The sequence below is a fragment of the Girardinichthys multiradiatus genome, chromosome 11, assembly GCF_021462225.1.
Source record: "Girardinichthys multiradiatus isolate DD_20200921_A chromosome 11, DD_fGirMul_XY1, whole genome shotgun sequence".
NCBI lineage: Eukaryota > Metazoa > Chordata > Actinopteri > Cyprinodontiformes > Goodeidae > Girardinichthys > Girardinichthys multiradiatus.
In genome coordinates, this window is record NC_061804.1 from 16,568,689 (window position 1) to 16,596,508 (window position 27,820).

Genomic DNA, 27,820 nt, shown 5'->3' on the forward strand with positions numbered 1-27,820 from the left:
ATTACAACTAGGCAATATTTCTTCCCCCGTGTTTGCAACAAATTATGCATGATCTGCAAAAATGATTTGCATAGTCAGAAATATTTATAGTGTAGCATTAATGCTTTACCAGATGTGACATATTCCCCCCTTGACACGTGGGTCTTCCCAATGTGTCACTGTAGCCGCTGTGTTGTATAAATATTTTGGGAGGATTGGTTTATCTTCTATCTGATAGATGTCATCTTTTTTCTGTGCTCCTTTCTTTAGCCAGGCCTTTATTTCTGTCTTGGGTGCTGACTGTTGGGCGTCTTTCAGCACGTCTGTGTCTATAAATAGCAGATCTGACATTTTCTCTTTAATAGGTTGAAATGAGTTAGTTCTGTCCCTGATGATGTTTTAAAACCTCTATTTTGCCAAATCTTAGCATGGTGATGTACTGATCCGAACACGTATTGGCTGTCTGTGTAAATAGTAAGTATTTGTCCCTCATGTAATTCACATGCTCTTACTACAGCATATAATTCTGCTGTTTGGGCTGAGCATGTATTGGGTAGAGATTTAGCTTCTATTATCCTATCGATGGTTGTTACTGCATAACCAACTCTATTCTTTCCATATTCATCTTTAGATGCTGAGCCATCTACAAACACAACACAGGAATCTGGTATAAGGGTTTGAGAAATGTCTTGTCTGGGTTTGGTGTCTTCTTCAACTTTTGCTTTATAAGAATGTGGTTTTCCATCTTCTGCAGTAGGTATTAGAGTACTTGGATTTAAAGGGCACATCTTTTTAGAGTTATGTTTGGCTGTGATAATAATAGCGATGTCAGTGTGATATGCCTTGCATGTAGCGTCAGGTGCTTCTCTTAATATTCCTGACTTCAACATATCTTGTATTACTGGCTTAGTATCTTCTTCAGCTTCTGGCTTTAAGGGGTATTGACGGACTAATGGCCTTTTTTCAGATATTAGTTTAACCTTGTATGGTGGGAACCCCTTTATAAGCCCTACATCAGTTGATGATTGGGACCACAGTTCAGGTGGGACAGCAGCTAGGGCAGGATGCATGTTGCTCTCTTTGCTCTCAGCTAAGCCCTGTATTTGTCCCTCTGCCTCATCTAAATGTGTCCTTGGATGGACTTTGACTATCCACCCTAGAATGAGCTTCCAGATTCCTGTAACTAGGATCTACCTTTGACAGTGTCAGTGCTGTTCCTGCAGAGGATTAAAGCCTCTGTTTTTCCAAATTCTTATTATTCTTTTTATCATATTTTATAAAGTAAGTCCTTATTACATTTAAAAATGAGATCACTATTTTTGGTAGTTGCTATTATTATAAATAATGCTTGGTTTAGTTCTTATTAAAAATAAAAAATAAAAACTCACTCACTGATGAACACAAAAAATGAAGGGCATATTATATCTTATAATCTTAGTTTGTTTTACCCAGTTTTATAGATACAACATACAGTTTCAGTCAGCTTTGTATTTAATTCAAGTAACTAAAGTTTGTTTCAATTAACTAAAGTTTTATCTATTTCAGTCCAGTCCAGTAATTCTGTTAAGGTTCATTTCATCTTATGTTAAGTTTGAGTCTAATTCAATCATTTTGAACCTGACTGGAAAAAGTCTAAACATCTGTTAAAATCTTTTTGTTTTACCATAGAGAACTGACCTAATATTATTATGGTAATGTTCAGGACTCTAATTTTTACATAACATGAAACAGACATTTATTTCACAAAAACAGAAAGTCAAACACAGACATTTGGCCACATGAAAGTTTAAATAACCTGTTTGTACAAGAATTGTGAAAAATTGAAGACAGATCTATGAACTTTCCTATGGTTATCAGTATTTTCAATACAGGTAGAACCTTTGCCATCTTTAAATGATTTTTTGAAAAAGATTCTGGAAACCTTATTAAGATATAAATTTGGCAAAGATCATCAGAACATCAGACCTTTATTAGCGCTTTTAATGTCCCTCAAAGATGCATTACAATAAAATCAGTCATTCCCATTCACACACATTCACACACTACTTACTTACTTCTCTGTCAGAGTAATTTTATTTGCAAAAATTTGAACATAATTTGACTTCTATTATTCTTAAAATGCACATTGTTTCCTCATAACCCCTTTTGTTTCCACAAGGTCTGTTTTGAACGCTTCAATTCTTTTTTTTATTCACCAAGAATCAATAAGGTGTTCTTAGTGGGTCCACCTTAAAGGTGTTATTTGTTGGGTGTCATGTTATCATTGTCAGGTCAGTGAGGTTCATAAGTCAGTCAGAACCTTGGTCATTTGTTCTGTGCTCATAATGTTTCATAGATCCAGCCTATGATTAGTCAGCAAAACTTCCACCTATAGGAGAAAAATTGATTGTTAATGAATGAGCTGCATTTCCTAGGAACACTGTCTTCCTCCTGGGTGAGCATCACCTGTTGAAAAACTTTCATCATTGTTTGTTTCACATATTCAATCAGATCTTTATATTATACCAGTAGGTGAAGTTGTTAGTATCTCATGTAGACTGACATATACTGTTGCATTTGGAGAGGATCTCAGATTAAATAAACATAGTTAGAGCTTCAATCCAGGTTCATTTTGTGTCTGCAGACTTTAGCCAATTTGTTTCTTTTTTTTTGTATACATAAAGAGCAAGATTCAAAACATTTTCAAAAGGCAGATTGTGGCAGAATGTAGACAAAACTGCTTATTGATTGACAAAATAACATTCAAGCACACAATCACCATATTAAAAGGCTCTACTTCTAGAGAATCACTAAACTTCTGGGGTCCGGTTTTGGCCCGCGGACCTTGAGTTTGACACATGCAGAGGTAGTTACAATTTTTTTTTTTTAGACCTTTCAGCAGAGACAGACTTCTGCTGTTTGCAGAAGTTTTATCTTTGTTTTCAGGCAGCTGCATCTCTTTGTCAAGGTCGTTTCACAGAGCTGAAATTTAACTTCTCTCAAAGAGGAAAAATCAAGAATGCAAACAATCTGAGCCAAATATGGAATTATTTCCCTGTAAAATGAATCTTTTGCATTTTATCATGATATTGTTGGTAGTATAACACCATAGAATGATTTTTAAAGCACCTGTTTCTCACTAATGCTTGCCTACAAAATCTTTTACTCTCAGATTACTTCTTTAACAACATTCTGTTCTCTCTTCTCTAGTCATTGTTCACTGGGTTGTCCAGTTGGTCAGTTTCCATGTTGTCCACATTGTCACCTCCTCTTTTAACTTCTTTTACCACGTCCTCTAAAACCACCTCTTAGTCTTTATAATTTGGGGCTACCTTGGTATTCTAACCTGGGATGGGTGGCAGTCCGCCCCCCCCTTTATTTGTTTTCAGTTAAGCTGAAAGTTTTTTTTCTGTGCTTTTCTCAAGGCCTCAGTATTATGGCTATGTCAGTTAAAAGCTGCCCTTATTGTTGTTTTTTTAAATTCATCTTTTTGTTTTAATCTGTTTATCAACTGTGAGCACTCAGGGACTGAAAAGTCCCCTTTGAAATTATAACCTGGCAAGGTTTTTTATTGTCTCTTGAATCTTTTGAATGCATAATCTCCAGTTTAAGATCCCCGTGTAGTTTTAGGATTTCAGTGATAATTAAGTTACCTGAAAATCCGTATTTTTATGCCATCGTGTACATATTTCTGTTAAATCAGAGCTTTTTCTCTGTTCTTTCCCCATTGTTCTTTGTTATTTTTCTCTTTTTAGTTTTCATTATTGCTAATTTTAGATCCCCTTGTAATTTTAAGACATCCTTTGTATCTAATTTGCCCAAAAACCCATGTTTTTTATTTTTTATTCCATCTATGACAGATCATACCTGCTCCTTTTACATAGTTCTCCATAAACTTTACCTCCCATTCTAAGTCAATTAGTTTACTTTGTTTCTTCCCCATTATGTTTTATGTTAGTTTAATTATAGTATGAATGTCCCAGATAAAAGGTCACTGGCATGAGACTTTAAGGAGAGGACATTAACACGGCCTTCTACTGCGACTAATTCGCAGCGGTGTTAATTTTCTGGAATGAAATCCGACCTGAATCTCCAAAGTCACCAGTACGTAGTTTTAATCTGGGCAAAAGAAAACACAGGACTAGCAGAATCCTGCTGATTCTATTAAAATGCTTAGTCCTCCAAACACACACAACACAGTCACACAGTTAGTTTCAGGTACCTTGTAATTTTTTCTAAGTTAACTTGGTGTTATTTTATGAGCTCAATTTACTCCGTTCTTTTTACTTTTATAGCGCTTATTCTATTCCCTCGCAGGGGAATAACCCTTAGTCGTTTTATTTGGCCCCCTTCTTGGCGGGGCCCTACCTTAATTTGTCACTATTCCTTTCACGGTGGAATAAAACCATCCCAATGCAGCGTCCTTACCGGCGACGCACTACCAACGACTTTTAAGTACTTTTCTTCTTTTATTTATATAGCGCTTACTCTATTCCCTCGCAGGAGAATAATCCTCAGTCGTTTTCTTTAATCCCCTTCACGGCGGGATTGTACCAAATTTGTCACTATCCCTTTCACGGTGGAATAAAACCATCCTAATGCAGCGTCCTTACCGGCGACGCACTACCAACGACTGTTAAGTACTTTTCCTATGAACTGTATTTTAAAACTGTCTCACCTCGGAGTTGACTTCTTGGTGACTCTTTGGACCCTGTGAGAGTCACCCCGCGCAGAGGAAGGCAATAACCCACTGGCCAGGTGTGAATTCACACACACCGGGACTTTCAGCCACTCCGGCTAAAGGAGGCTGTGCAGCGGTGCTTCGCTCGACGTCAGGCTTCCCCCACGGATCCCAGAGTCACTGTTAAAGCAAAGAGAAATAAGGTTATTGAATTAATCCGGCTTCGAAGGACCAATAAATGTTAGGTATTATTTAGTCAACTCAGAGGTAAGAACGATACAGTCAGAGTTACTTGTGACAAGGGTAGCCCACTTTGCAGTGAAACTACAAAGTTTTGACACCCTATCTCTTTATTTATATGCACAGTTCAACAGACAGTTCAGACAGGGTGTATGTGTGTGAGACGGAAAGGAGGCTGGTTCACACAGAGATAACAATGATCTCACACACACAGGGAGGAAGGCATAGTGCAGGTGCCTTGCAACCCAAGGTTTTTACATGAGTGATAACAAGTTTTTGCACCCATCCAACAGTTGTCATTAATAATTGTTCGTTTTAGTAGCGGAGGCAGTGAGAGAGAAAAGAGGATGACGTCTGACGGTACAAAGGATTTCCATTTAAATGAAGACAAACTGATTGTCTCTAATTTGTTTATCTGTTGTGATAAATCAACATTTTCCTCATTCCTCTCATTCATGTCTGTCATTACAAAGCTTCCAGAAAACCCTGTGACCTTTACCATCTGGTGACTGTTATATATCAGGTGTGAGCATCTGCTGCAGCGAAATTCCAACAAACTGTTTATAGTGTTGGCATGCAAAATATGAATTGGTTTACTTTTGTAATATCAAGCTCAACAAATACTGCATTCAAATGTGTCTTTTTGTGAAATTGTTCACATTGGTTTGATGACAACCTATTTGCAATATATCTTGGAGCCCTGTGAGCAGCATCCATGCTGCTTTGCAGCAGCACAAGGGTTGGAATCTTTGCTGGACTCTTTCTCTATTGAGTTTGTCTCCTCACCAGTTCTCTCTGGGTACTCCAGCTTCCTCCCACAGCCCTGAACAGCTGTCTACTGTAGTTAAGAGTGTCTGGATGCATGTTTTTTTTTTCCCTTTTACCCTTTCACCACTGGAAAACGATACTGGTAGCTCCCTTGCAAGGACCAAGAAGGTCTAGGAAATAGATGGATTTTAGTAGTCTATTACAATTTTTGTGCTTCTTCTGACATTATTTTAAACAGCTTGCTGAAATTGAAATTATCTTTAGGGCTCCACAGTATATTCCATATACATTTTCATCCACGTATCAGTGTGTACAAAATTACTATCACAACGGACTTTGGAATGCAGTGTTTGTTGGCTAATATTTTCCAGGTGTCAGGAATTTGTATTTTTCGTGCAAACACGATATTCATCCTATTGGATGGAGTATCAATGCTCCCAGATAACAATCACCAAGTTACTACAAGTAACAACCAGACTTGTAAGCACTTGAATGAGAAAAAAAAAGAACAGGGAGAAAAAAGGTCTATTCATTATGACTTCCATCATATTATTTAACAAAAATATCAGAAATGCATGATTTTTCAAAGGTAAGACAGTTCTACTTCTTCACTTGTTTCAAGTTTGATTTCTATTAGCTATAAACACAGATATTATTCAGTCTCATTAAAAAGATTAAGTGTAAACACTGTCACTTATAGGTGTCTAACATATAAATGGTCTGGTCTTTAAGGTTTAGATTCTAAAAATATTTAAGACTAACCTCAAGTGAACAAAGATCCTGCCATGTGTTTATTCAATACACAAAAAGCCAAAATGTAAAAATTTGTAGTAAAATTGGTAAACCCCTGAAACTCTAAATATGTAAAATTCTTAAAACCTAATTTAAATATTCGACATTCTAATTGCATTATTACGTGAACAGTGCAAAAGGTGTGTGGATCCATATTGAACTACAACCATACAACTGTATGTTATTATTTTTATTTGTGATGCAAAACTGTGCTTTTTATTTTCCTACATTTCCTGATGTGGTGGGTTTAGTAGGAAATGGAGGAAAGAGGCATGGCAGGAATCCTGTCTTAAGTGTGATAGAAGAGAGGAAGAGGACAGCAAGGCCAGTGTCAACAGGGTCACCTATTTTTAGCTTTCACTATCCTCTGCTGTCCTTCTGGACTGGACTGGCTAACACACACACACTGAAAATATTTCAAATTTTTCCATCCACTGGTTCATTTTTATCGCATTAACAGTAGATCCACTCAATGATACCAATGATGGAATGCTGTAAAGACAATAAAACATTCAATTCAGTTCTGCATGATGTAAAAAAGTGGTGTAAAAAAGTATTTGCAGAATTTTTCTCCTTTTGCTTTTTTGTTACACTTAAATGTTTCAGAAAAAGTTTTTGTTTGCTTACAGATTTCTTCTGTTTTTTTCTGTTGTCTTTTTTGACACACTTACGTGTTTTAGATCATCACACTAAATTTGATTGTAGATAAAGATAAGCTGAATGAATAGAAAAGTCAGCTTTCAACTGATTTTCTTTTATTAATGAAAAAAATCTATCCAAAAGAACCTGGCTCTATGCAAAAATTCAATTGCCCCCCTTTTGTGAAATCATGAATTGACTGTGTTGTACCTCATTGTCTTTATTTAAATGTCACTAGCCACATCCAAGCCTGATTACTGCCTGACCTGTATATGATATCTCCTAAATAGTACCTGTCTGACAAGATGAAGTAAGCCAAAGGATCTCAAAAGCCAACCAACCATGTCCCAATCTAAAGAAATTAGACAACAGATGAAATAAAAGGTCACTGACCTCTTTCAGGCTCAAAAAGTCTACAAATACATTTCTAAGGCTTTGAGACTCAATTGAACCACAGTGAGAAATATTTTTCTCATACTAAGAAAATCTGGAACAGTGTTGAACCATCCCAGAAGTGGCCAGCCCACTAAAATTACTCCAAAGGGCCATCGATTTCTGATCCAGGAAGTCATAGAAAAACCAAGAACATCTAAAGCACTGCAGGCATCAGTTACAGCAGTTAAAAGTCAGTGTTCATTATTCAATAATAAGAAACAAACTGAATAAAAATTGGATGCATTGGAGAGTCACATGAAGAAGCTGATTTCTGGTTAAAAACAAACACTGACAATGCATTGCCTCAACCTGTCAGTCAATTATGTGATCCTGTGGTCTCGCTTTGCTCGGGGTATCTGTTCTTGGCTGGCATTGTTTAACTCTCTGTTAAACTTGAACATGTGAAGCACTGGTTTAGAATTGATTCCATAAATGGTAAGGGATTACTGCTTGCTGCATCTGTGTGTGGACGTTCTCTTACACAACAGCCTCTCTGTTGTTACGTTGCATTGTTTCTTTATTTTCATGGACATACTTTACAGAAACACGTTAGCCAACAATGTGGTTTTGATTTGGAATGTAGTTTGAGTTAGCTCAGACCTCAGATTTGGGTCATTGTAAGTTGAGTGTCTTTGAGGATGTTTCTGTGTGTGTGTATGCGTGTGTGTGTGTTTGTGTGTTTAATTTTTTTGTGTTTATTCAATTTTGTAAAAACAATCTAATGTGAAAAATGTATTGTTTTTAAGAAAATCACTGGGTGTACAATTATTTGCACCCCTGGGCTTTATGCTTAGAGCCCTGTTTTTGCAAATAGGACACAAAAACATTTCACAATGTTTGGAACATACCTATAGAGGGATATTTGCATCTCTTCTCGTTTTGTCTCTTCAGGTCACCACCTGGGTGTTCTCTTGGGGAAAAAAATTGATTTTGTGTCTGTTGAACCATTTCTTTTTTAATTTGGCCATATGTTTTAAATCCTAATCCTGCTAAAAGACCCAGTGATGACCCATTTTAAGTTTACTGGTAGATTCCAATTGATTTTCATTTAAAATCTTCTATTATTGTCAAGAATTTATGATGTCATGCGCTCTGACAAGGTTCCCAGGGCATCAAATAGGACAAACAGGCCCACAGCATCATAGTTCCTTTGCCTTACTCAACAACGGGTATGAGATGCATTTTTAAATAATTATCCTTTATGTCATGCCAAACCCACTGATAGTGTTTGTTTCAGAAAACCTCCATCTCAGTCTTATTTGACTAAAAACAGTCCCTGCCATGTTTAGCAAACTCCATATGCTAACATTTGTGATGGTAACCAAACAACCGGTTGGCACATAGATTTAGCCTAATGGTTGTTTTGTAGACCCTAAGTCAACAGTCTTTGCTGCAGTTCTCCAACACTTACCTCACCTGCCATCCTCATTACTGTGCGTGGCTGCAAGATAAACATGTATCTAGCCTAATGATGAGCAGCTTAACTTTGCTGAATATAGTACTGTAACTGTCTTTTATAAATTTGCTAAACATTTTGTGTAAATAGTAGTTACATTTATATTGAATTCAATATTTGTGTGGTGTGAACATTTACTGGCTTGACATAATGATGCAATTAAAAACGTATATATCTGCATATTTCATAAACATTCTCAGACTGATTAGTCTACTGTACTCATTGCATTGTATATATGGGACAGTAACCTCAAAGTTAAAAAAATACTTTTGACATTGTTTTGGGTGTAGAATGTGCTGGCCTTTACTATAAAGAAAAAATTTTGATTAGCGTTTACAGAGTGATTCAAAGTTTTTGGAAATCTTCTGAAAACGTCTTTTGTCTAAATCATTAATTAGTGGTTAGTTTATGGGAGGGAATACTTGGAGAAGCATAGGTCAGTGTCAAAGGAAAGGAAAGGAAATGAGGCACATTTTACATGCAAGGTGCAGGGGTTGGAATGAAAGGAAGAAATGATGATGTAACAGTGAGTTTATGTGTAATAGGATAGATGTGGTCTTGTAAAGAACAAAAAGAGTAGTGAGATGTCACTGCTGGCAGACCTGCCTTACATTCTCTCACAGGCCACCCATGCTGCAAACATTACCCTCATGCATTGTTTAAAGAGAGCAAATAGAAGGTTGGTGAAAAATTGGTGACAGAAAACAGGCACTTTGCTACTCTTATATAACAAGAGCAATTAACATTACAGCCATGTTTTTCAATGTGTTATGTTTCCAAAAGTACTCTATATCGCTAAAATGATTGATCACATAACGGTTGCATTTGGCCCTTTTCTAATTACTTCTACAATCACACTCTTATTCTAATTCATTAACATGTCAAAAGCAATGAAGTACTGTAAAGTGCCTTGTTGCTGAACTTTTGTTGCACATAGTTTCAGTTTCATATACAACTCAAAGTAATCTCTACTAAAAGTTCAGAAGTGAAAACTAATTCCCTTTACAGTAGACATTTTAGTTGCACTTAATGAACCAGATTTTAGTTTTTTAAGGTTGTTCACTTACTGTCGATGTGATTATTTGCATTATATTGTAACAGCAGATTTTTAAATGAAATTATTTTTAAAACAATCCATAACAACATTGGTAAAATAACTAGTTATGTATGTTTTTTTCATTAATATCAGCCTTATTGTAGTTTTAGCAAATACATGTGTCCTACTTAGTTTAAGACTTTACGGAGAATTAGATGGGAAATTAGATAAAAACACGGGTAAGGTGCATTCTACTACCCTGAACCTATATCCTTCAAAACCCAATTACCCTGAACAGCCCATGCTGTGTTTTCTTTGCAATCCTATTGCTGGTGCTGTTTATCAGAATCAGAATCAGAATCAGAAAAGCTTTATTGCCAAGTACGTTTTTGGACATACAAGGAATTTGTTTTGGCGTAGTCGGTGCAATACAGTACAAATTAAACAGTATAAACATATCTACAATATAATATAAATATATGTGCACAGTTTTAAGTGAGTGAGAGTAAATATAGAGCAGTATAAGATGCAAAGTAGTTATTGTAAAGTAGTCAACTTTTGTGATAGAAAGGCAACAAATATTTCCATAAATTCTTTTATTTGATTTGTTGTTCAACAGACATTTCAAACCTGCATCCATGAGCAGACACTGCTAATATAGCACATCCTTAAATGCAATATAAAGAGCTTCACAGCTAAAAATAAACAGTTGGGGAAACTGAAGTTATGTTAGCATGTTTGTTTTTTGCATAATACATTTAATATCTGTTGCAGTGCATGAAAAGTGTATATAAAAAAACTTGGAAGAGAGGATTCACCTAATCCCAAATAATTTTTGCCTGAAGACAAAGTTCAAAGGTTGTGGAGTTGTTTGTCCACAGGTAGCCATTGTACAAAGGAACAAAATATACTAAGGCTGATTACAATAGGATTTTGAATAAGATAGTTAAGCAGAATACTGGAACTACAAGACCAGGAAGAACTTAGTTGGATCACAAACTCCACCCATAGAGGTTCAGGGCAATATGAAAGTACTATCTTGCTTTTTGTTTTAGGTAAATTCCTATATGAGTAAATTGTTTTATCCTGGTAGATGCAGATGGAATGAAGGGGGGTAAATAATGCCCACAGAAAACTACCCCGGTTCCCAGAAAAGGTTCTACTTGTAGAAACACAACTATATACTGTTTATTATGATAACCCTGGCCTTAAAAATAAACCATGCTTTATTGGCTTTTTTCCTGTGATGGAACAGAACATCATGCTGCACCAAAGACAACTTAAACAGTACAAGATTGACCATGTTTATTTTATTTAACTAATGTTTGGATGCTACATCCCTTTATTATATATGTATTTCATTCCAACCTGACACTACTACTCTATTAATACTAGTGGAAATTAGTAATTTTCTTATCTTTCATATTCACCCTTTGGTTTCAGTTTGGTCATACTTTAAAATTTTTTATTGATGTAAAGCCATTCTGACTGATTGCTTGGTGACATCCTACAGTGATTCACTGTGTCAGTCTCAAGAGAGAAAATGATGTATGTCCATGTGTGCCAGCAGCATGTCTAATACTCTGGCACATCAGTCAGGACTGAAGAGGCCTGTTTTTTATTTCTAACTGGCAAACTGCACAGATCCTGCAGCATGTGCATGTGCAAAGCCAACTAGTGTCTGTCTTCTTCTCACTCACTGTCCTTTCCATGACTCCCGCATGTTTCTGTTAGAGACATGATCTGTCCTCTTTTGTCATTTTCATCACATCCTATCTTTGTCTTTTAAACTATCATTGGCCTTCAAAACTGTACTTTCTTTTTTAATCTTGCAGAATATGTCCTACTCCTACTTGAGAAGTACGAATTTCCTGCTGAGTTGACCAAACCATAATGTTACCCCTTTAAGTCTTTCTCTTTCTTCTTTGACCACCAAAGCACAAGACTAATTATTATCCCCAAACCAGCCATATAAAATGATCATTATTTTAAGTCTACTTGAGCGCCTTGATTCATTTAGCCAGGATTGCGTGCGAGACCCTGGTTTCGGTGAGTCTGTCCCCACTATGTGTGGTTTCTAAGAAACATATGAATAATGTGACTCCGTTTGTGCCTTCCTCGTTATCCTGCCCCTATTTCACTCCGAGTCTGTGTGCGGCTGACCTCAGCCAGCCCAACAACAGGAAATGCTGTAGTGAAGCCAAATCTGCCAGTGAGTTATAAAGCAAGAGAAGCCAAACTTGCTGTGAGTGTCTATCTCCTTGGAGCTTTTAGGCCCTCGTGTTTTATTTTGAGTCGCATGCAACTGTTAAAGGATTTTTACGGTCTCATGTGGCTAATGTGATTGAAGGTTAATAGAACCTTTTGAATTTCTGCAGGGTAGACACACTTGCAGATAAATAAGAGCTGTCATAACATAAGAGAAGGATCTTATTCTGAGAAACTCCAATGGAAGTCAGTTACATAACATTTTAAGGTAAAGTTTACAGAAAATATGTGATTCTATCTGTGACTCTATACAACAGATGCTTTTATTATTCTATGCTTTCACAGAATAGGATGAAATACATTCAAAAAGATAATTTATCAGGTGCCTCAGTTGACCTGATTCTTTTCTTATCTTTCTGTTTTGTCAGGTTTGTCAACGGCAAAGAGGAAGTTTGCTGACTCTCTCAACGACTTCAAATTCCAATGTATTGGAGATGCTGAGACAGATGACGAGATATGCATAGGTGGGTGTGTTGAATCTTTTACATCAGTGTGTCAGAAAAGGAATGCTTTTGAATGAGCTCTCGACAATGCTGTGTTATGTACAGAACAGAACAGGCTTATAAAGCCCCCTTGTGTTTTTTATCTGCGAGACTCAAATTATGGCTTTTTTCAGCATGTCCCTGATCTATTTTGGGATTAAAGCTTAGTCTGTAATAAACTTCTGTATACAAGGGTTAGTTATCAGGTTGTCCAATAAACTCAGTCTGTGATACATTTTGGCCACTGTTAAGAGGATTGTTGTACCAAATGTCTCTTGTACAGCCTGTATTTTGAGCTCATGTCTTTGCAGATAATATGCAGTGGCATTGTGAGTCACTTTACTCAATTCTTCTCCTCACTTGTGTTAGGAATCTATCTTTCAAAGTGTTCCAAATTCAGATTCAAATTATAGCCTTTAAAAAAAAGAATGTGGCTTTTAAGAGTTCTTCTGTTTTTGAGTTTTAGTGATGCTTAATTGTTTCAGATTTCATTTATTAAGGCTAAAACCCTATCCAAACAAGCCGTAGGTGGAAAACGTAACTAAGACCTAAATCTAGCACTTGGTTGTGCTGCCCTCGACTACAACAACTGTTATTAAGCATTTATGATAACTGCCAATGGTTTTTTTTATATTGCTCTGAAGGAATTTGACCCAGTTTATTTCTTTGCACAATTGTTTTAATTTACCCACACTGAAGGGTTTTTGTCCGTGGACGTCTGTGACTGTTTCTCATCTGTTGAGTCTACTTTTCTGACCGCCGTCTTAGGTCTACTTAATGTTCTCAGAAAGGTTCTGTTTAAGTTATTTCTTAATTCTACAGGTGAGGCAGTAATCAGGCCTGTGTGGGGCTAGCCAAAAATACAACTTTCATTTGCATTTTTTTATTTTTACTGTCCAGCTGGCAGTGATGGGAATAATGGCATTAAAATAAACAGCTTTACTTTTTTTAGTAACGAGTAATGAAACGAATGACTTGTTTCAGCGTTACAGCGCTGTTACACTTACCGTTATTGACAATTAAATTGGACACGTTATAAACTAAATCTGCTCATTGAAGCTCTTGTCATCTGTCGGGGCTCACAGCCACACGAACTAAGCTTTTTTTTCTTTGGTGAAGTGAGGAACAAGAGGTGAGACAATCAAATAAGTGATGATGATTGGCTGAGGTAGAGTAAGCTTTTATTGTAAGCCAATCAGAGGCAGTGGTCAGTTTACATGCAGCCAATGCAGCATCACTTAAGGTTAAAACTAGATAGAAAGCTGAAATCTTTCTAATAGACATTTTTGATCTTCTGCACACTTAAAAGGCTTCCTGAGTTAGAGGGTCAAAAGCTATCCTTTGAACCATATTCTTTTTAAATGTTAGAACTTCAGACACACAAATTTACACAATGCAGTTGAAATAAATATGTAATTTTTTAAGAATTAGTAGTTTGAGAATTACTTTTGGTCAGCTTTGGTTACTGCTAATGTGAACGTTTGTAAAAGCACAGCTGCATCTTTGCCTTACAGCTTCCATTGTTCATGCAAGACTGTTTTCATGCGAGGATCAGGAGCTTCATTTGTGCATATAAGATATACATCACAGTTGACTGCACAGTAAAAATGTTTTTCTGCTTAAAAACACAATTTTGTTCCTATTCTCTCACGTAGAATTTCTTTTTCTGCATCTTATCATCTTACTGATTTAATACAAGTGCCTTGAACCTAATGCGGACCTAAAGCTCACAAGTGTCAGACTAATATCAATGTTGTTCTGTTGTAAAATGAAACTGTTAACTCCCTGTACTCATGTGGACCGTTTCTGTTCAAACATCCTGCCCTGTCAGTGGGAGTGCAGTCACCACACCCGTCTCATGGCTGTCCAGCTCTGTCTGTGCAGGCCGCGGCTCTTGGCTTCGCTCTCACCCACCCATTGCTGTTTAAATATCCCCAGCTATCTTTCCGGAACAGCTTGACGCTCAACTGGGCCAAGCTGTTGTTTTATAGTGTTCATAGACATGTCAGAACTGATATTCTCTCTGCCAAAGTGATCAGTAGCTGCATGTTGATGCTTCTTCTTGTAAAACATGTGAAATTAAGCTATTATTCTATATGACTGATTTAAAATGTGAGAGTCAGCCTTCTTGAATGCTCGCTATAAAGCTTCATTCAAATAGTGCAGAAGTTGTGATTGTGATTGCTGTCGCAGAAGTGGAAACTCTGACCCAAACAATGTAGGAGTGTCTCGCTTTCCAGTTATCAAGAAACAAACTCAGAGCTGTGTTCACTGTGAAAGCACCATAGGAACATCAATCTGAATAGGGGTTTCATATCCAGTTAATTTCTCCGCTGTGTCATTATGGGTTTAGAGACACTCCTGAAGGATCCATGAAAATGAACAAAGTTCTTTCCTATCCACCTGTTTGCGTTTGTCTGTACTTTTACTAAAAATCATTTGAACTGGATTACATTACAGTTTTGTTTTACGTAAGAACTTTACTTGTTTCTGTAAATTTTTTAATCTGTTTACATTTGTCTTTTTACCAAAATGACTGTTCACAGCCAAAGCACTTCAGGAGTTTGCAGCTGTGCTACAGAACCTGGAGGATGAGAGGACGAGGATGGTGAGTGACCTACTTTTAAGACATTATGGGATTTTCTTTACACATTTTTTTATTTTTTTGTCATGGTAAACCTTTTGATCACAACCTGAAAATGATTGTTTTTTTATATGGCAACATCTTCATTTTACAAGTAAGCTTTGGCCTCTATGAGAGTCAGCACTTTAGGGTTTTTATGACATGTCTCTGTGACCTTTGTGTTCTGCTCAAGATTCCTACGTAGTCTGGAAAAGTAAGAACAAATCTGGAATTTAAGTAAAGTATTTTCCATATTTAAATAAGCATAAAAAAACATTTGCAGACTTAATTCCCTACACAATTGTCTAAAAGTCATCCAACCATCCATTATCTGTCCGTCTGTCCATCCATCCATTTCTATTTTCATCTATCCTACAAACCATTTCTCTTGCCTGTCATCAGCCAGTCTGGACAATTACAGAATTGTATCATATAAAATTTGCCCTGTGATGGACTGGCGATCTGTCCAGGGTGTACCCTGCCTCTCGCCCATAGACTGCTGGAGATAGGCACCAGCTCCCCCGTGACCCACTATGGAATAAGCGGTAGAAAATGACTGACTGACTGACTGATCATATAAAATCTGTAGGAACCCACTCTATAGTATCTTGTGACATTTGCAGTCCCTCTTTTTCATCTGAACTCTTTTACGGTTCTGGTTTGATAATTATTAAATGATCAAAATGTAGCAAGCTCAAATCATACAAGCTGTAAGATATACTGCTGCTGATTGAGAATACATTTCTTTGTGTGTCTGCCCTTCTGTAGATCGAAAACGCCAATGATGTGTTGATTATTCCGCTGGAGAGGTTCAGGAAAGAGCAGATCAGCGCAGCCAAGGCAAGAGGAGCAACTCTATACAATCACAGGACCAGTCACAGAAATGATTATACATGAGCTGTGGATGAGTATTGATGTGTCCACAGTGGTGGTGAAGCAATAATTAATAAAACCTTTTTTATTTTCTGTAGTAGTAGTTGGACAATACACAAAGCCTTTGTAAAATAAATCTCATATAGCTCTCACATTTACAAAAAACAAAAACTATAAAAACTATACAACTTTTAAGTTTTAGTCTTTAGGTTCTTTTATTATTAGAAACACAAATTTTTTTGTCCCTAAGGAAAACTTTTGTCTTCATCAGAGGTGTCACTAGATAGTACGTGACATGTCAAAATCAGCTGTTGTTCCCTGATGAAGACGAACGTTTTCTGTTGAAACATGTCCGGTATGTCCTTAGGGACAAAACATTGTGTGGCTAATAACAAAAGAACCTAAAGACTATATCGTATACAGATGCAATGAACTTTATTGGTATTGCTATTTTAAGGTTTTGTGGTACTAGTGGCCTTTATTCATTAGTGGCTGGACAGAAAAAAGGACAGAGAGTGAAAGGGGGAAGACATGCAACAAATGGCCAGTAGCCAAGAATCGAACCGGGGAAACTGCGTTGAGGACTGTAGTCTGTCCATATGGTACGCCTGTTCTACCACTGAGCAACAATTATGTTCTGATTATCTCAGATTTGTTGTTTCATGCCAACTAGAAATGGTATTTCAGGCAAAAATGTTAATGAAAAATCAAAGCCAACTGGACAGTTTTTGCTTTTAATATTGCTGCTACAATGCTGAAATCTTGCATCTGAAAATATCCCCTCTAATTAAGAAATAGTAAGAGGCAAAATCTTGTGGTATTTGTTCTACTGTAAGATATTTGTGTTCCTTCATTTTTCAATACTACCCTGAACAGCATAGAGGGGTTGTCATGTAACCTGACAGTAGAGGTTACCCGTACCTGCCATTTTCCAATAAGAAAGTACTATGGCCGGACAATTTGGAGAATTACTTTTGAGTTTTTTAGGCAGGTGTTGTGCTAAAAGAACAATCCCTGCCATTAAATGCAGAATTGGGGTTTGCAAACAATAACAATGCAGACCCTCCCCAAAATAAAACCTCTAACACATGAATTATATAATTATAAATAAATATATATAACTTGTTATAGTATTTTTCTGACATTTATTCATTAATCTGCTTAATCAGAGGGGTAGGGGGCTAACACATCATGGTTTGAAGCCTGAGATCCCTAGCTTCAGCCCCAAATAAAATCTTTTTTTGTTCTTTGTGGCTGATGTGTGCTGTCTCACATATATATAATGATTTAAGCCTACTTAAAGAGTTTACAGTTAGGTTTAGCTGGAGAACAGCCACTAGGATGCTGCTTGTACGAATGGGAGCGTCATTGCAGTCTGCATGATGCCTGCGTGGGTTTCCATGTTGCTGCATAACACTGGTAGGCCCAGCCTTCACCTGAACAGTGCAAGTCCTTGCAAAGTTTCTGCTCTATTTTGTCTGAGACCCAGCTCTGTTAAAACCCTTATAAAAACAATTCAGATTCACTTAGTTTTCCTCCGCATTGCTGTCTGTTTGGACAGTTGAATGAGCGTGGGAATAAAATTACTTATTTAAAAAAAAAGGACAATAAGAATTAACATAGAGTTAATATATTTTTCAGATTGCAGGAGGTGAGTCAAAAAACAGGGAAACAAAAACATAAGTTTGCTCCCTGAAAAATGGGGGAACAGTTGCTCCACTTGCTGCACTGTTAAGGCGCCTAGTAGCAGCATAGTGCCACCAGGAGGAAAAGAAAAAAAAAATAATTTTCATAATAAACTATATATATTACTGTCATTTATTTAAAAATTTTTAAACTTCTACAATATCATTAGACATTTTTAATGTAGACATTCCATTTTTATGTTAGACTAGCATTAAGTCGAGAATAAGATGAGAGGTATTTTGTCACAACTAGAATTTTTGCAGTACAACCTAGATATGAAGCTCCAACACAGGGTTAGCAGTGTTAAGAAAACCGCTATAAATGTCTCAGAGCATGTCAGCTACAATATGCATTATCTTGTTATCACATTCTAAAGAGATTTATTCTTACTTGACAAACACAGTAACGTCCTACTCATGTGTTTTATTGTGTTTTAGGGCTACCCTAATATTAGCTTATTTCCTGTTCTTTTTGATATGACTCAATGACAAGTTGATTTGCAACATAGTGCAATGCAGCCCCAGTTAGTCGTGTACAACAAAAGCTACAGAAAAAAAAAAACTGTTCTCCTGCCCCACAAACTCAGCACTTTATTTTGAATGTTGCAAAATTTTATGACAAGTTTTAAGCTACACTCAGATCAGCTACATTCCTTTCTGAGAACATTGCATTAATATCCGAGAAGCACAGGTCACATGACACAGACAGACGGGGATCTACTGTAGCTTCCGTCTCGCCGTGAAAATGGCTTAGATTGCAAGCAGCAGACTGAGATTCAATCAAAAAATGATGTGCATGAACTAAAATACAGTTTTGCCAGCTGTGGACAACAAAACAAAACACAAAGACAGTCGACAAAAAACTGGTTTTGGAAGTGGAGTTTTATCCGAGTTTTTGTGACTCTCACGTAGTAAAAGTTATCTATTGACCAGAAAAATGGGAAGTAAAGCCTGCTATAATGTATGCACACTGCCTACTTACAGACCCCCACGCCAACCTACTAGTGCTATTTATTATGCTCTCAAGAGCATAAAATGACCTAAACTGGAGATAAGAGAAATACATTACGCGGCTATAAAAGGGGGAAATAGACCATCATGTTTCCTCTGTTGCTGGGTGCATACTGGGCATACTGGGCATTTGGCCGTTACACAAGTAAAGAAAGAAACTGTGTATTTTTTTCCCCCAACTTTTTGAAACCAAAACCAAAGACAGGCTTTTTTCAGGTTCATCACCCTGCCCTATGAAATAAATATGACAGATTATAATCTGTCTTTATTAGATCACGGTGTGCTTTCTCCATGGAGTTAGTTGCCAAACGACTTAAATAAGTAGCGGCACAGGTTTCCATGAAACATTAATTACTAAACAAATTATCAGCACACATTTGACTAATCCATCCCCTTTGTTGCAGATCGTTGTCTGATCTTGGCACAGTAATCGGATTAAGAGATGAGTTCACAATCAGTTAGGTCACGATGAATTATATGCTAATCCTAGTTCACCACTAAATGAACTGGTTAAATCTTTGTTTGGTAGTTTCACCTGACTCTGAAGCAGCAGATGAGAGGTGATGGCACATCTATGTTACATTTGGTAAATAAAAATAATAAGCTAAATATGTAGGGTTACAAATCACATAAATTATGTTATTTCCAGGTAAAATAATTATTCCCATGATAAATAATTTCCAAATATTTTCGACCTGGCTGCATAAGTGTGCACACCCTTAAGATAAAATTTGGTTAAAGCACATTTTCAGTTCTTTTCTTTTTCAGTTTGAGCATTGTCTGTTTTGATAGGAGTCTCTCAAAATGCCACAGTTTGACATGGTAATATTTATCTGTCTTGCAATAGTTTGTGAAACCTATGAGACTGTGAGGGCATTTCTTGTTAAAACTGTGACACAGATGTTCTAGTTTGGTTTTATCAGACATTTAGACACAAGGTTTTGCGAGATACACATGGAAAATGCTGCAGATTGTTGTCACATAAATACCACCACCAGCTATTGTAGGAAAATTACTGCCTCCACTGATGGCGAAATGAAGCTTTGTGAAGCACTGAAGCTTTCCATCCAATTGGTCAACTCATGAGCCGAAGCTTCATGATGCTTCATTTGATCTACTGTGCCATCAAACGGACAATAAATGTAAAACAGGCAGAGAAATTACAGTGACATGACTGTGGTGTGTGAAGCTTTAAATCCATAAATTCTGCATATGGTCTGAATATGATTTTAACCTTTGTTTATGATACAAAGGCTGAATCAAAAGGGAAAGTGGAAAATTTTTCCTGCTTTAGAAAATCCTCTTTTCACAGGGCACAGAGGAAGCAGGGGTAGCCACAAAAGCAACAGCACGTTTATACAAGTAAGGAATCAACAGTGTTTTGCTGCCCCTTATATTTCGAATCACTCGACCTCTTGGCAGCCTCCCGGTCCAAATTGCTTTGAACGATTTTGAAATTTTAGCTGAAGGTTTACACAAAAAAATTGTTGGTGTATTTTATTGTAACTGTTAGTTTTGCTTTGAAAATTGGAATTCAATACTTATCATTAAAGCTTCCTCTACAAAATATCTGCTTAAAAAAATTGGATGTATTTTAAGTTTATGAGACAAAATAACTAAATGAGTTGAATGTGTGCCTGAATGTACAATGTGTGATAATGTATTGCATAACTTCACTGATTAACTTGATTTCTGTGGGATAATGTTTTTGGCATATTGGAGCAGCGGTTTATACCTTCATTGTAGATGTGATGAGTCAACCTAGTGCCTGTGTTGGATCCCGCAAAGAAACATGTCAGTACTTTGCCCTCCCGGGGAAAGGTCACAATATCCTCTGCTATTGCACCACACTGCCACCTGCTGGTGAACAAACAAAGTCACATTTCTAAGTTGCTAAATGTTTTGTAACTTCATCAAATTCCCTTTTTTAAATACACTAATTGAAAATGGAACAGAACAGCAATCTGGCCTTTAGCTGTTTTATTTAAATGTAGATGTGTCTTTATTTTAGTACATGAAATATGTGAAACCTATAATATAGCCTTAACAGATGTAGGTTACAGAAAGTAGTTATTTCGAACTCCACAGAGAATTGGAGAGCCCGACTTTGAACAGAGAGATTGTTGTTTAGAGCAACACTCATCCTTTCTGATGTGGTCTGCAGCTGTTTTCTAATTCCCATCTGGACCAAGGGAAAGACACAGCTGTTTGTTGCTTACTTACTTTTTCTACAGTATTTTTCAGCTCAGAATGTAGACCCAGCTCATCATCGGATCATGTGTCTTTGTCCATGTGCTGAAATACTCTGTTGTTTGATAAACAGCTGTTCTCCCAGGAAGGGTCCTGTAAAACATGGAAATATGATATGCTGGAAAAATAAACTTTTAAATAAATACAATTTCAAGGTCTTTGCTCATAAAACACCTGCGGCTTTACTTGTGGCTGAATTTTTGTTGCATTACTCTGCATAAATGCCTTATATGAAGACACACATGCTGACACACTATGATGTCATACTTATCCTATAGTGGAAACTGGCTCCCCATACAGCCCAACAGTTATTTTAAAATTTTTTTCTCACCAACAAATCTCTCAATAACAAGGTCTCATCATGTCTGAAAGATCTTTTAGTTCCTTATTATCCCAATAGAGCAATGCACCCTCACATGCGGGATCCCTTGTGGTTCCCAGTGTCTCCAGAATTGGTTTGGTGATAAAGCTTTTAGGCATCAGATCCCTTTACTGTGGAACCAACTGCTTGTTCTGATTAGAGAGTCAGACTGACTGCCTTTTTGTTGTTTTGTTTTGTGCCCCTTCAAGTCTAACTTTAAATCACTGAATGCTTTTATTTTGTCTTTTGCTTCTGGTTTTTAGCATATTTTAGATTGCTATTGAAATTGTTCTAAATATTTTAAAACTTTTTTACATGCTTATTTTTATTCAAATAACAGTTTTTATTTTTCTGTTAATTTGCATTTAAACTACAAAAAAGTAAGGATAATTGTGTTTAGTTATTTTAACAATGTTTCTTGGCAATTAGCCTTGCATGTTTATTTTCCTTTAAATAATGCCGCATTATGAGACAGTGGGTTGAGTAGCAAAGTTGAATATATGTGGGTTGCACTGATGAACGATTTGCCAAATCCTCTCTACAAATGCCAAAAGGCTTATTCTGGTTCTGTCTCTTGTCTGACTCTTGTTTGGATGACTAAAAATGAAAGAAACAAGAAACACTGGCAATTTAACCATTTATTTATTGAACAAGCAGGGCCTCGTCAAGTGGGAGATCCGTAAACGACCACAACAACCTGGGACCTCTTCCTTATGCTGCTCAACAGCTTGGTCACACATTGTTGTGGGATGAAACTCCCTTCTTCAGTGCGGTTGTGTTGGGCACTTTGTCATAAACAGAACACCCAAGCTGATCCAACAATGGTTCAATAAGATTGAGGTCAGGACTGCAGGCAGGTCGTTTAATCTTTTTTACTCTTTGGGATGAGAACTCGACTCGTTGCAATACCTCATCTTGCTGTCTTTCCGTATTGAGATAACCTCCACTGATGACAAGCCTTGTTTTTTCAGTGAGGGCGATGCCACCCCATACCATCACACTGCCTCAATCAAAAGCTGTTTGCCATTGGCAGAGAGGATTTGGCAAGGTTTTCATAAACACAGCCCGCATACAAAACTCTGCTGCTAAACCCACCAAAGCATTTTTCTTACAATTGTGGCACCATTTAAGGGAAATGACATCTCACCCTCCTCTTCTGTCACCAGCCTTGGTGGCTAGGTTGACCCCACCTCACGTTCGACTCCCACATTAAGACCCCCTCCCTCCACCTCAGAAATATTGCATGCTTCCGTCTATCAATTACCCTCCCTTACGTTGAAAAGCTTGTCCATGCCTTGATCTCTTCCAGGCTGAACTACTGTAACAACCTCCCTTCTGGTATCACAAACAAAAATCTCCAGTCTATTCAGAATAATGCTGCCCTAAGTCTAACAAAATCTAAAAACATGACCACTTTACCCCAGTCCTCCATTTCCTCCATTGGTTCCCTGTCTCTGCTCGCATCCAATATAAGATCTGCCTCCTCACCTATCATTGTGTCCATGGAAATGCCCCCAGTTCCATAAACCACAATAGACCACAACATTCTTACCAATTAGCACTTTCATCACAACTCTAATTCCCAAGAACCAAACTAACTTCTATGGGATCGGTCCTCCAGCAAAGCTGCACCTCGCCTTTGTAAGGCACTCCCAGAACACATTAGGGCACCACAGACTATAGAGTCCTTAAGGAAAACTCTAAAGACCTGAGTGTTCAAAAGATTTCTAAAAACATTATATTTCATTTTGCTCTTTTTATTTAGATCTACTCAGTTTTTTTTGTCTTTTTAAATTTTTTTATTATTATTTTGACATCTGTAAACTGATGTAAAGAGCATTACACATAAAATGTATTATAATTATTTTTAAATAAGCAGTTGGGTTCATAATGCATGCAACTTGTTTTGTGATTGTACCTTGTTTATGTGAAGCTTCATGATCTACATGCACTTTGGAAGGAAGCAGTATAAATACAGATTGATTGATTGATCGATTGATTGATCAATGGATCCATTGATTTTTTGAAAGCTTTTTAAAAGTTTCTCCTGTCAATTTCTGTTCTGCAGGAAGCCAAAAAGAAATATGACAAAGAGACAGAGAAATATTGTGCAGTGCTGGAGAAGCATCTGAGCCTTTCAGCAAAGAAAAAAGAGTCCCATCTACATGAAGTAAGGCTATTTGTCTGTGTCTACTGTGCATCTATTAACTGTCTCCTCCTTTCTCTCCAGCTTCCCAGATTTACCAGTTTAATGCAGTTTATTTTCTGTTTCAGGCGGACAACCAGGTGGACAACGTGAGGCAGCATTTCTACGAGGTTTCTCTGGAGTACGTCTTCAAGGTGCAGGAAGTTCAAGAGAGGAAGATGTTTGACTTTGTGGAGCCCGTAAGACAACACTCCTTTTTCTTATTTACGTTTAATGCAATAAAAATGTTCCTGTTACTCCTCTGCTAACTGGTCTAATTACAGCAAATTACGGTGGCAGGTCCGAGCATGCCAAATGCTCCGAATAAAAGCAGCCTTCTGTTGGCGGCAAGCACTGGTTTTGTTTTGCCTGAGGGCATCTCTATTATGTTTTTTTTTAAGGAAATAAAGACAAGTTGTTGCACACATTGCTTAGAAACTGACTCAGAAAAAGTCGATCTTGTAAAGCATGTTAAATATTCCCCTCATGTTTTATTTTTGATCCTTTCTGTCCTTGTTCCCCCTTTCCCGTCATCTCTTTACTGTTGTTGTGCTTTGTTTCAGCTGTTAGCATTTCTTCAAGGCCTGTTCACCTACTATCACCATGGCTATGAGCTGGCAAAGGACTTTAACCATTTCAAGACTGATCTCACTATCAGCATACAGAATGTAAGAACCCCAAAACAAGCAAACATATATTAGACTTTTGTCCAGATAGAGTTGGCAGTTCAGATCAATTGAAGTCTCATTTGTTTTGATTGATAGGAATGTTTCCAGCAGTTCGGCTTCCTTTAAACTGTCAATAATTGGCATTTCTGGTAAAGATATTTAAAAAGTCTTAAAAAAAATTACCTGGAACTACAACCTGGAACTATGTGCTTTGATTGAAAACAGTCCAGGTTGCATAAAACAGAGGATACTTAAATGCAAACGCACCTGATACCCACTGGGAAGTGTGGTGGAGGATGTATGATGTTGTGGGCCAGTTTTTGTTTTAAAGAACCTGGAAACCTTGTTAACTTGCATCGCATGTCCAAGAGATGTGATACTTTTCAAGGTTTCTACAGAGTCTTAAAAGTCTTAAATTTATCATCTCAATTGGAGGCCTTATAAAGTCTTAAATAAATCCTGATTTACATTGAAAGTTCTTAAATTACCCTTAGTAAGGTCTCCTTTTTAAAAAATATATTTCATTACTTTCATTCCTTCTCTGTGCTGTGATTTTAACTGAGGAAGAAAGGCATTATTACACTTCAAAAATACAACAAAGCCCTTGATGTAGGACAGTAAACAGCACTGTCAGAAGAAATGTAAAGTGTTTTTGTTAACACCTGAAAAAATCTCTTCCCAAATCTGACCTATGATAGGTTCTTTATGGTAATTAAATCAAAATAGTCTTGTTAGTTTTTTATGCCCAGCTCCTTTGCCATTGTCTAAAAAGTCTTAAATGTAAGTATTCACACTTGCAAAAACCCTAATCCTATAAAGCATCCTTCCATTTTAATAGATGCTCTAGAAATTCAAGACTTATGCACAGTTCTGTGAATGCTTTCAGTTAGCACTAGTAACATGAGCACAGCTAGATGCTATAAACATGTTTGAATCCATTAATCACATCAAAGACAGCAATTGTTTCTGTGTGAAGTTTCCTGTTAGCATTATTTGATCAGTTGCTTCGTTAATGGATGTTTTTAGCTCCTCTAAATGTGTGCTTACAGACGAGGAACCGTTTTGAAAGCACCCGATCGGAGGTGGAGAGCCTGATGAAGAAGATGAAGGAGAATCCACATGAACACAAGAGTGTCAGTCAGCACACCATGGAGGGCTACCTGTTTGTACTGGAGAAGCGTGAGTATAAGCCCACCTCGGTTTCTGTCAGCATGTCACATCGGTCATGTCTTATCTGTTGACAGCAGCTCCGGCTTCATGTTGTTTCCATAGTAGCACATTTTATCTGAACCAAGGCTGACTCAGCATTTTTTGTTATTGCTGCTGTTGTTTTACATCTGTCCATCTCGAAGTTATTTTTTTTTTACCTTTTCTTCTTCATTCCTCTGTCATCTTGTCCTTTTGCTGCAATCATGTTTCATCTAACCTCTTGTTCTTTATTTCTCAGGCTCCTTTGTTTCTACTTGGGTTAAGTACTACTGCACATACCACCGTGAGCCCAAGAAGTTCGCTATGGTCGTATTTGACCCCAAATCCGGGGGCAAAATGGTGATTATGTCATTCACTGATCATCCAGGGTGTAGTATCTGTCCAGTTATCTGCTACAATGTTGTGCACAAGCTTTCTTACCCCTTGAATTATTTTACTTGTTCTCATGTTACAACCACATACTGCAATTTATTTTAAGCAACACAATGTAGCACATAATTGTAAAGTATAAAAACATTTGCAAGAAACTTTCAGTCAGAAATTTAGAGCTTCAATTATTCTGTAGCTTAAAATGAAGCAAAGTGAAAGTAGAAGATTTTTTGCAATCTTTGCAAAATCTTCCCTAAAGACAGTTTTTCTTAATCAAGCAAACCTCCATCACCATGTGAAGTGAAACCCGAAACATTTTGTTTTGTGTGTTCAGTTCAAATATCTGCTTGCGTGTTATTATTGAACTACAGTGCTTTATTCCTCTTTTATTTGTCAGGGTGAGGAGGAGAGCTTCATCCTGAAGTCGTGCACCAGGAGGAAGACAGAATCAATAGAAAAGAGGTTCTGTTTTGATGTCGAGGCCGTGGACAGGTTGGTGTGTTTGTTGTTAGATTACCTGCTTCATCTTTTTAAATGACAAGCTCTTGAAATAATGTTCCTTTCACCACTTATTTATCATTTTGCATAGTTTATATTTACGAAACAAAAACAGAAAAACATTAATATATCTTTGAAACAATTATTTATTTAAATAATGTCATTAAAAATAGAAACTTATTATAAATAATAATTACACACAGTTTAATACAATTCAAGGATTTAATTCTGTTAGGTTAAATGATTTTCACTTACAGCCATGGAAAACCCAAAACTCAATTTTTCAGAAAAGAAAAAAAAAGAAAAAATAGGAATATTCCAGCCCTGTGATGGACTGGCGACCTGTCCAGCGTGTACCCTGCCTCTTGCCTGTAGACCAGCTCCCCTCTGACCCATTTTGGAAGCAGGTATAAAAAATGGATGGAAGGATGAATGGAATATTCTATAATTTCCCCCAAATTCAACAACCAGCTTCTTTAGCAGTGACCCTTTGTAGCTTTCCATCCTTGTAGAGGGTGCTAATGAGGGTCTGCTGAAGTCGAGTAAGCAGCCTCTTCCATTATTGTGTAGGAGAAAACATACAATTTCACATAGGTTCACAAAAATCCTACTAAATGTTTCAGAGAAACTGCATTTTGGGACTCATTATCACCTAAGTTAGCAGAAACTAAAAGAACTAAACATTTAAAATATATTGCTTTGTTTGTGGTGAATCTTTAAAATTGAATAACAGATTTAAATTAACCTATAAATGGTCTTCTAATTTATTGAGGTGCACTTGTATATTACATCAACACACTTTAATAACGCTGATTCCCAACAAGTTAGGTTTTACAAGGCTGTAATTTCCCCCTACGGACACATGAGGGTGCTGTTGGGTTAATCAAGAAGAAACAGCGGTTCTCTGTGTGGAGCTGATGTTCAGCCTTCCTGTACCTCCTCCACCTTTTCCTTCTTCGTTGCCACCTTATCCTCCTCTTACATGTCATGCCTTTTAGGTCCTTTTGTTTGATGTTCTGTTATGGTATCCTGCTATTTATAAAGTAGATGTGGTTTTAAAAGAAGAGTCTTGCGCCTTTAATAACTTAACAATTTAAACAAATACTTTTGGCTGTACTTAAACCAGGAATTAACCCAACCAAATCTGTGATAGCATATTATACAAGTATCCTCCCCTTAAATTTCCACCACTCTTGGGAGCCAAAGAGCTTTACCTGCTTAACAGTAGAGGCTCCAGGATGTGTCTGTGCACTCTGATCAGGGTGCGTCCAGATGAGTGATGTCCTGTACTGGGGCAGTGGATCATGATTGGCTTAAAGTGTGGAAGCAAGCA

General features: G+C 37.1%; 1 protein-coding gene across 1 annotated transcript in view; it reads left to right on the plus strand.

The window, feature by feature from the left end:
* The window catches only part of LOC124876665 (rho GTPase-activating protein 26-like), a 109,572-nt gene that overhangs the window by 47,701 nt on the left and 34,051 nt on the right, over nucleotides 1–27,820 (plus strand). The window contains exons 2-10 of the mRNA XM_047379617.1: nucleotides 12,642–12,737; nucleotides 15,302–15,363; nucleotides 16,147–16,218; nucleotides 23,627–23,728; nucleotides 23,833–23,943; nucleotides 24,307–24,411; nucleotides 25,461–25,590; nucleotides 25,859–25,959; nucleotides 26,387–26,481. Coding sequence (XP_047235573.1) covers nucleotides 12,642–12,737; nucleotides 15,302–15,363; nucleotides 16,147–16,218; nucleotides 23,627–23,728; nucleotides 23,833–23,943; nucleotides 24,307–24,411; nucleotides 25,461–25,590; nucleotides 25,859–25,959; nucleotides 26,387–26,481 — 874 coding nt within the window. The remainder of the gene's footprint in view (nucleotides 1–12,641; nucleotides 12,738–15,301; nucleotides 15,364–16,146; nucleotides 16,219–23,626; nucleotides 23,729–23,832; nucleotides 23,944–24,306; nucleotides 24,412–25,460; nucleotides 25,591–25,858; nucleotides 25,960–26,386; nucleotides 26,482–27,820) is intronic.